Source organism: Trypanosoma equiperdum (genome assembly GCF_001457755.1).
Source record: "Trypanosoma equiperdum strain OVI genome assembly, contig: ctg_1297, whole genome shotgun sequence".
Classification (NCBI taxonomy): domain Eukaryota; phylum Euglenozoa; class Kinetoplastea; order Trypanosomatida; family Trypanosomatidae; genus Trypanosoma; species Trypanosoma equiperdum.
This window is the reverse complement of record NW_027123279.1, coordinates 4693-15078: the sequence shown is the minus strand read 5'-3', so window position 1 is coordinate 15078 and position 10386 is coordinate 4693. Positions and strand designations below refer to the sequence as shown.

At 38.6% G+C, this 10386-nt stretch overlaps 1 protein-coding gene and 2 pseudogenes across 3 annotated transcripts in view; all 3 read left to right on the top strand.

The window, feature by feature from the left end:
* Positions 1–549, top strand: part of TEOVI_000509000:pseudogene — an 876-nt pseudogene extending 327 nt beyond the window's left edge. The window contains 2 exon segments of the mRNA in view: positions 1–478; positions 481–549. The exon segment at positions 1–478 is cut by the window's left edge and continues 290 nt beyond it. Coding sequence covers positions 1–478; positions 481–549 — 547 coding nt within the window.
* Positions 550–2696: 2147 nt separating this feature from the next.
* On the top strand, positions 2697–4036 carry TEOVI_000508900:pseudogene (annotated as a pseudogene). The gene is given in 4 exon segments: positions 2697–3614; positions 3617–3847; positions 3849–3944; positions 3947–4036. Coding segments are annotated over 4 exon segments (1335 nt in total).
* Positions 4037–6344: 2308 nt separating this feature from the next.
* TEOVI_000508800 (Trypanosome variant surface glycoprotein (A-type)/Trypanosome variant surface glycoprotein C-terminal domain containing protein, putative) lies at positions 6345–7724 on the top strand (the record flags this gene model as incomplete). Its single annotated transcript, XM_067221023.1, has 1 exon — positions 6345–7724. One exon carries the CDS (start codon positions 6345–6347, stop codon positions 7722–7724), a length of 1380 nt encoding a protein of 459 aa, XP_067077124.1.
* Between the last annotated feature and the right edge of the window lie 2662 nt (positions 7725–10386).

The following is a 10386-nucleotide window of genomic DNA, read 5'->3' as shown; positions in this document are numbered from 1 at the left end:
AGATGCACTCACACAATCAACAAGCTTTGGTAAGGGAACCGACTGGGCACACCACTGCAGCAGCGACAACAACAGAAAATCGATCGGCGGCGATTTTCTCTGTATGTGCAGCGGCACCGGCGGCAACAGCAAGGAATGCAGCGGCGCGTTTACCGGTGCGGAAATAAACAATCAGGCGACGATCACAACACAATGGGTCGCCCTAAAAGCCTCGGGCGCGCTAAACGACGACAACGTCATCACGCCCCACGAGATAACGGCTGCACTGCACGGATGGCACAGCGCACTATCACAAAAAGGCGCAGGAAGTGACAATAGCGTCTGGATCGGCAAAAGCAGCAACACAGGTGCACAATGCGCGGGGAACGCAGGCAACACCTGCGTCGACTACACAAACTTTTTCAAAAAGACGTCACCAACAACGCTCGACAAACTGCCATGGTTCAACAAGCTGCGGCAAGCAGCGAGCGCCCTTGAAAAAAAACACTGTAGAAGGCACAAGAAAGCCTCTACGCAACGGCAATAGAGACAACTTACGCAAAAGCAATAGCAGTGTACCAGGCGGCAGTTCTAGAGAAGCTGGTCCCACCCCAGCCGAACGCACAGGCCCAAGCAGAGCAAAAGGGCACGGAAAACCCACAGAAACAACAAGCCATTTGCACCGCACACAAAAACCATAAAGCTGCTTGTATTGATACTAAATGCTCATGGAAAGGAGGTGAAAACGAGAGGGGGAGTGCGAAATAGATAAAAAACAAGTTTCAGAGAAGTTAAATGCGGTAGCAGAAGATGAAGAAAGCAGAGACAACAGCTATAAAAAAGTAAAAGGAAATTAGAAATAGACTGCGCCAAGGCTCTTGGCTGAAAATGAGAAAATAATGCTTTTAAAAACTCGATCATTCTCTTAAATAGAAAAATTTCTCTTTTGTCATCAAAATTTGTAGGTTAGGTAGAATTTTATTATTCTAGAACTCTAACGATTTTTGCTAAATTTTATAATAATTATGAAATATTTTTAGATCATTTTCTAAATATACTATAATTTGATATATTTTAACACTATTAAATGCAAATATAAAAGTTAGCGAACACCATGATAACTAAAAAATACAAAATATTTAAAGTTTGCAATTTGGTATTAATGTAGCATGTGGCTCAACAGCAGTAGGGAAAAGGGTATGACAAGTTAGTGTTATTCTAATTTACTTTATTTTGTTTATTTAAGTCACTTATGAATACTTGTTAGCATTGAAATAGTGATGTAACGATAATGATAGGAGAGTTTTGCGAGTGTATGCATATGCTACTGTTATAATATGAGTTTTTGTAGGTACTAATTCGAGGAGGAAAAGAGAAGCATTTAAAGAAATGGTAAGGAATAAATGAGAGGAAATGAATGGGTGAGTTATTGAGTTATAGGGGAGAAAGAAATTTGAATATTGAAATTTTCAAACGCAACAACATGACTGTAAACGTCATCATATACAAGAAAATAATGTGGGGATAATAGGAGAGAGAGAATAACATATTCATTAGCATGAAATTGCTACTTTCCTCGAAGTGATGGCGGATGTACATTTAGAATATAATGAAATACAGAGAGAAACAAGTAAATGTGCGGTAAATAAAAGAACAGAAAAAATAATACATGCTGAGATCGTACCACATATTTCACTTTATAATGGATAGATGTGACAAATGAAATGATAATCGTGACTGTAGTTTTAAATATGATAGTGGATATTGATGTCCAGCAGTAACAAAATTAAAATCATGAATAATGAGTTGTGCTAGTCAGAAATGATGTCCAAAACTTATTCTTATCAGATATATTTCTAACAGCCAACATTTGCGTAATACAATAAAATATAGCTGCGAGTGAAATTTTAAAACTGGAACTACTAATGTATTATCGACGTTTAAAAAAGCATGAAGACGCTGAACCTGCCAACAATAGAACATATATGACAGGATGTAGGAATACAATGAAGTACAAAAGTTTGTAATGATACTCTTCCAACTTCTTGCCGATATACTAAGGAGACACTAAGAACTTCAAAGGAACGAGTAATAAATATAAAGATCCGGTAATGGTGAGTTAGTGGCGCGTATCAGCAAAGAAAAATTAACAAGAAAGACAATTTCAGGCTCCAACTCGCCAGATTTGATCGTCACCTCAACAAAGCAAACAAAATAATCAAAACCAGGAACAAATGGTCAATCATATGCTGGAGCAACAGCAATGCCATCTTCTTATTCGGAGTTAAAATGAGAACTACAAATTAACAAATTAGAGAAAACAGCGAAAAAACAAATCTTAAGTGTTTATATATATAAATTATAGGTTAGATTTAAGAAGTTAAATAGATCAGCTAAAAACACGCTTTTTTACTACAAATGGTCAACTGAGGATGTACGGCACACTTTTCTTTTTTTCAAACAATAAGCACCTTAAAACAAAAAACCTACTGCATCCGCGAGACAGACAAAGAAAGACAAAAGTTAACCTCGATGAAATTCACTTTTGAAAAAACGCAGTTTAGAGAAAGTCCAGCAAAGAAACACTGAAGTAAAAAAACTCAACTTAGCTGCAAGAGACTAAACACTTACTCAGAAAGTTACACGGCACATACGCACCTCTGCATGAAAGAACAGACGGCAAAACTCCTCCCTGAAATTTTAAGCAGAGAATAAAGATGAAAGATAAACTAGCAATAGCAGTGCTCACTTTAATTGCGTCGTTTCAGGTAGGAAAGTCACAGCAACCCGCTCAAGCATGTAAGAGCGTCTGTGGCTGCGCATACCACCTAGAAAGGCGGACAAAGCACTATGCGGACGAGCTTGAAAATGCCAAAACCGGACTAACAGCACTACAACGGCAATTCTTAACAGCAATAATAGCTGAAAATACGGGCTCAGAAATAACACGCAGAAAGACCGTGCCAATTGTAGCGGCGGGAGCAGCTTTAGTAAGCGACTGCGAACAAGAAATATCAAACAAAGAGGCAGTCACAGCAAAATTAACTAATGCGTCGGCGGCTGCAGCTGCTTTACTCCGTGGCTTACACTACATTAGCAAATCCAACGGCATTTACCACCTAAAGTGGTCAACCGGAGGCAACTTCAACCACGCGGCGAAGCAAACTCAAAACTTTGCAGAGCTCAAAACGAACATTGCCTGCGACGAGCAGACAATGGAAGATAAAGATGTAAACGACAGAGACCCGGCGCAAAGCCAACCGGATATCCCAGACCTCCTAAACAAGGTGCATCTGACCAATGATTGCTTGCAGGCAGACACGCCCACAAACTGCGGCGCAAACGACGTAACATCCAGCACGCAACTGAAGTTCAGCCTAACTTTAACAGAAGGCGCCGCTGCTAGCACAGACAGATTTGCAGCGGCATGGGGAACGCCACTAAAAGTAACAGCAGCAGACTTTAAGCTGGCGACGCAGGCAAAAACAGACGCCAATGCGGCATTACAAGAGGCGAAAGAGGCACAAGCAGTCATCGCGTGCAACAAGCGACTGGCAAACTACGAAGATATAGCAAGTACAAGCGAATACAGACTATTCGTGCTAAAAGCCTTAGCAGGCCAACCAATGGCGGAAAAATCGAAGCAGCAGACGCGACTATAATAGACACCGCGATCGAACGAGCGTACGGCAAAGCAGGAGCAACATACGCAACAGAGTACTGAAAAGAGGTAGCAGCAACGCCAGTACCCAAGGGAGATGGAAAATCTGAAATAACAGAGGAAGTGAAGAAACTCCAAACAACGGCTTCGCGTGGTGCAGCGTTAGCGAGGATTTTTCTAAAAACACAAGTCCAGAAACAAGAACAAGAAAAAGAAAGCAAAAAAGTTGACGAAACGAAATCAGCAGATTGCAGCAGCAAAAATGGAGATGAATGCAAAGGGAATTGTTTTCTGGAAGCCGGAGTTTACAAACCTAAAAAAGAAGTGGATGGAGAAAAGAAAGTTAAAGGTGAGAAAGAAGAAACAAAAATACAACAAGGAGAAATTTCTTTGTGATTAAAATTCTTCTTTTGCTTGCACTTTTTCTTCTATTATTAAATCTTAAAAGAGTTTCTCTCTACTTTATGAAAATTATAAACTTTTTTATTTCGAGAGAATTTTACAAAACTTGATGTATTTTAACATTTTTCGCTAAAGCTGTGCAAATTAATGAAAATATTGGGAATTTGTAAGATCTTAAGATTTTTGTGACATGTATGGTGGTGAACTATGGGGAAAATTCGCAGAGTGAAAAGATGAAAAAAGTAGTGAAATACTATTCTATTTTATTTATTGTATGGATGTTAGTTAGGGTTACAACAGTGATAGTGTTGATAGTAATAGTAATAAAGTAACCGAAACAATGATGATGGAAGTGTGTACATACTAATATTATAATAAGAGCAATAATAATAATAATAATAATTGTAATAATGATGGGAGAGTGTTGTGAGTGTGTGCATATATACGAATATTATAATAAGAGTAGCAATAATAATATATATAATGATAATAATAATGATAATGATAATAATAGGAGAGTATTGTGAGTGTGAATAGACGAATATTATAATAATCCTAATTTTAAAGTATGAGCTCATGCACAAATTACGGGTATTTAAACGAATAGGACTTCTGAAGTGAAAATAAGAGGAATAAACTTGTTGTTCAACTAAAAGTTAGCTACGTAGACGGCAATATAAGTTACAAACTTGGCACTGAAAGCAATGGCACCTAAAAAATATATTTCTCATGTTTATGGCATGGAGTGGTTGGAAACTAAGTATGTTTAGTATAGATAGTCTAGAGTTGTAGAGGGAAACTAGATAGAAATTGCCTCGGGGTTATTTTACCGTGCCGTGTTGGTTATCGTTAATAGCAATTTTAATCATGAGAGTGCGTGAAAAAATCAAGAAAAGCAACAATAAAACTGTTATGGAATTGAAAGATAGTGTGTAAACGGTCAGGCTTATAAGACTTTACGCGCATATTTATTGGTGAATTTATTAGGTAAAGCTAAGCATTTTGTCGTTTTATAGAACATAGTACGTATATTTTGCAAATGCAGCTTTAATGGCATATTTAGAACACCAAAAATAAGGTAAGTTACACAAGTGCAATTTATTTTATCTTACGTAGAATTAAGAATCCTGTAGCATGAAGACATTTCCTATAATAATTTTATTCATTTCACATCTTTCTTTACAGATACGTGACGAAGAAAGCGACCAGAACGGAAAAAAGTGGAGGAAAGAAGAGAATTTACATTTAAACGTCAAGGGGAAAAGCACATAAAAATAAAGTCATCAAAATTTAAACTACAAAATGGAGAAAGCTATAAACCAAAGATCGTAAAGCGAACCCCAATTTACCAGATACAACGTGGCGCTAGAGTAGCAGCTGAAGCAATCTGGGAGTTCTTACTGAGGCAGATGGAGCAGACCAGGTAGAAGGGAAAAGACGACTAATACTAGCAAACAAACACCAATTCATCTACTTTTAAAGCGCACGAAGGTTAAACATGCTCAACCGTTTGTAGCGAACATTGGCTGTAATGTCACAAAGAAGCCCAGATAGCGAGTATTGACCACAACTTCCATCTATAAGGCGTGCACCGCTAGCAATCAATACAGTTGAAAATAGCTTCACACCAGTGAAAGATAGACCTATCTAGGAAGACAAAAAAAAGATGGAGGGGGCTAAAACAGTGACTACAAGCAACTATCATAATGTATTTCCCAGACAGAGGCGACAGCAATGGCACCAACCGCCTCAAAAATCGCTCTGTAGTCGTCAGAGACAAAAATTGCAGACGCCAGCAGCAGCAATTTTTACAAAAGCAGATAAACACAGGCCAGACAGCGGCATATCAACACCACAGCAGTCTCTCTCTGGCGAATAAAAAGCGACCAGGAGCGCTTGAGGTCATGTGCAAGGTCATACTGAGGTACAAATACCATAGCTGGATCCTTATATAAACTTTTTTGTTATCACACTATTCGACTGCAGCAATTAAAATACTCAACACAGCTTTCGGCGCACAAAAAAAGGACGACAATTTAACAACACGAAAAAGTAACGCAGCGTGTCAACAAAATCGGCGCCGATCTAGCGGCGCAGTACATCCATACAACAGCCAGGTCTACAGATTTACAAATAAAACAGACATACTGCCCCTACTTACTCAAAGCACATGGCAACAGACACACTCCACAATCAGCCGGCACTGACATCGCTAATTACTCGCCGCGACGGACGAACGCAGCAAAATAAATATTGCTACTTCTCACAAAAACTTTATTTGTAACTACATCAGGCAATTTCCATGCTTAGCAAGGGGATTTCGGTATTTCTTTTACTGTCTGCTCATTTGAGGCAGACAAACGCAGGCAACCAAGGAGCGCTGCACCTCACAGCCATCAAAGAGATCTGCGGTACAGCAAAAGCCGGCAAGGCCATTGCGAAGCTAATCGATGGCCGCATATCTCAGCTAAACGAGTGGCAAAACGACTATACCCTTTTTCGGCGCAAAATGGTAATCCTTCAGATGCTAGACATGGAAGCTGGAACCAAGCTGGAGCTACTCAAGGCATTCGCAGACGCCAGCCTCACGGAGATAAACAGCGAACTTCAGACAATCGCGAAAACGGCGGAAACGACAGCAGCAACGGCGGCGTATGCAGCCGGGAGGATCGACGAATTTATCAACGTCTTTCGGTCCACTCGAAACACGGCAGGGACGGCAAACGTCTGTATAATAAAAGGCAGCGACACCGACCGGGTAGAGGACGCTGATCTAGCGGATTGCCTCGAGACGACGATAGAAACGGCAACCCACGACGCCGCGTTGGCCACACTCGCAAAGCCAGCATTCAACTACGGCGCCAAAGGGACGCTAACAGCAACAAAAACTTGCACGCTCACGAACAACGATCTTTCGGCCTACAGCGGGGCAAACCAAGGCCAGCTAACCGAACCCAAGTGGGGCGCAGGAATATTACACATAAAGCACAGCGGCAACGGGGGCGGTGCCGCAGTAATTGCAACAGATAAGTCGGCTTTACCAGCCCACAAGGCAGCGCAAACTGCAGTCAGCGCTATGCAGCATGCTCTGACGGACAAACAGTACCCGCCGGTAAGACACTATACAGACCTAACTAAAATTCTCACAGACAAAGAGGTAAGCCCTGCAATGGCAGAGGCAATCAAGGTGACAACTGGAAAAGCAGACACCCCTGGCTACACGCCAACCGCAAAAGAACTGCAGACAATTTTTGGTTTCACTGAAGGCGAAACAAAGATCAAGTTTGTAGAACAGCTCAAAGAACGAAAAGTAAATATAAAAGTATCAAAGACTACAAAACAAATTGGGGTATTAGAACTAACTGAGAACCAAATTTCGGAAGGCGAAGGCCAAGCACTGATCAAGATACAGCAAGAAGTAAGCGCAGCATCAGAAGAAAAAGTCTGCGAGAGCACAGACAAGAAAACAGCAGAAGATATTTGCAGTAAGATCACGGGTGCAACAGAATGCGGCGCCAAGCCTTACTGCAGTTATAACGAAACAGAAAAAGACACATCTAAAAAGTGCAAATTTAACTCAACAAAAGCTGAAAAAAGTGGAGCACCTGTAACACAAACTCAAACTGGAGCGGCTGAAACAACAACTGTAAACTGCGGGAAGCATAAGAATTCAACAGACTAAGGTGGAAAAACAAGAATGTTAAACCAGGTGAAAAAAGTATGTGGATGGATTGATTTTGTTAATGGTACTGGAAAGCTTTCGAAGCCGGAGTGCCGCTTTTTCAGTTTCTCCATCAATAAAAAATTTACTCTGAGTATGGCTGCTGCTTTATTGTCTTTTCTATTTTAAAACTCCCCTCTAAGTAAAGAACTTTGCTATTTGATATATTTTAACACGTAAATAAACTAAAAAGTTATTATTGTTGGCTTTTTGACTCTGTAATTTTTTGTTTTGTTATGTCTAAAACTTTTTCATCTTTTTGAATTTTTATGGTTAAGTTTTTTCATAGGGTTAGAAATTTTCACGTTTGTTATTTTTTCTTATTTTATTTTTTTATTTTCATTTAATTATTTTAAATTTTTGAAAAAAATAAGAGACTTAAGGAATTTTTGTAATGGATTCTCAAAGTTCTATTCAAAATAGAATTAAAAAAGGAAGGAAAGTTTAAAGGGTTATTCAGGTTAGGGTTATAATTTTTTATTTTTTAATTCACTTTTTTTTAATTCGCCATTTTTAAAAATTTTTAGTGGTGCCGCGGCTCTTTTCTTTTACAGAGACCATAACCCTTATTCATAAAACAGATTAATCTCCTTTTCGTTACGAGTTTAAAACAGCACTTTTACAACCTGCAAATTTCAGCTCTGCATTTTTCGGTGCAATTTTTTTCCAACTTATTTTTTTCTTCGTCTTTAATTAAGTGATGGCACGCCGTTTTTTTTTAAAAAAGCAACCGCAACCACTTTTCCGAGAAGCAGCTGATCAACCTTCTTTTCCCTCGACAAAACTCGACAAAGACAACAGTAGCTTAACCAGCGCTCAAAAGCGTGCCAGTCACCAGGGAAGATTCAGGAGACAAAGGAAGAGAAAAGAAAGACAGGGATAAAACATCAGGGGTAAATTGCTCTAGCTACGGCACTCCTGAGAAATGCAATGCCATCCAGGGCACTACCCCTGCTGGCAAGAAAGCTGTTTGTCGGTAGATTACCTGCATCGAAGGACAGGGGCCAGTTACTCCAGCTTGCCGCTTCTCTAGTTTTCCCGTAACTAAAAAGTTTGCTCTGATTGCTGTTTCTTTTATGAGTTTAATAGCATTTTAGGCACATTTTCTCAATTTTATAAAATCTATGAAATTTAGTATTTTGATAAAATTTTTGTAAAATTTGATATAGACTTTAAAACTTTTCGTTGGAAATGTAAAATTTTTTTTAAAATATGAAATTTGTAAATTGTATATGGTAATGGCTTACGGTTTAAAAGTAGAAGTAAAGTAACAAGGTATTAAAAATGAATGATATCATGAAAAGATTTTAATTTGACTAATTTCATGAATATTAGTTAGGGTTATAACAATTATAACAGTGAACAATTATTATAACAATGATATGTGATTGTTGTCAGTGAGTATATGCTAAAACTATAACAAAAATTGTGAAGACTTAATATACTAAGATAATAGAAACATTTTAAATAGAAAATTTGTAAAAAAGTGATTGAGAGACTGTTGGAGGGAACAATGAATATCATCAATGGAAATGGCGTAAGGAAAAGAAAGAAACGGATATGAAGTGTGCTCAATTTTTTTAAGCACAAGTATGACAAATGACATAATCATTTAAGGAAATAATTGAGGAGACAATGAGGGAAAGATAGAGACCGGCGTAGAAGCTAAATGAAGATGCTGTGCCAAACACAGAGATGTAGTACAAGTAGAAGTTGAAAAGCTGCAACAACGCCAATATGTTCTTAAGAACTCATTGAAAACGCATTATTTTTACTGAAAGCACTATTATGGATACGCTGGAATATAATACAAAGAATTCAACTGACAAAGGTCATAAATGTAGCTTCAAGGTGTGTCTTGTATCAGCAGTAACAAAACAACCGAAGTGAAGTCAAAGGAGGCATTTGATGGTGAAAGAACGTCCCGAAAAGTAATAAAAACAGCATCAAATATAACAATTCGACCAAAAAACTGCTGAATGCAGCGAGCTGATAAGCAAATAACAGCAACAAGACTGCTATTACATTACAGAATTGTTTAGAAAGGTTGAGCTTTAGGAGCCTCTACTCACAATCAAATTGACAAATTTATTAGACAGAAGCAAGCATTTTTCTAGAATGAAGCATGTTAAAGTGTGAAATAAGATACTGAGTGGTAGTTTAGTACGTTAAACCCGAGGGAAGTTACAAAATGGAAGAACGGTCTTTGTTAGAAGAGGGCATTCACTTCAAATAATTATTTAATCTCTCTTACAGCTTTCTGCGTCGCAAAGTGTTAAGAAACAAAAAAAGTAGGAAAAATAAATAGATGTAGCTGAAAGTGTTAGATTGAATTTGGAGACTGCGAGCCTTATTAAAGGTAATTCAGGGATTGTGTCGGAACCAGCTCTTGAATAAAGAGGCTTTACTCGTGGAAAAAGATCAGCAAACAAAACGGCAATGTTCGAACTCAATGTAACAGCAATGTGAGAGACCGTGACTACACCGGTTTTCCCCAAAAAAATCAAAGATAGAGACTGGAACTGAGATGTAAGTCAGCTGTTTTTGAGCATGAGTAGTTGAGAATAGCAGCACAACTAGTTACAGAGCTCCTGTATGGGGATCTGCTGTGAGGCTGTTGCTT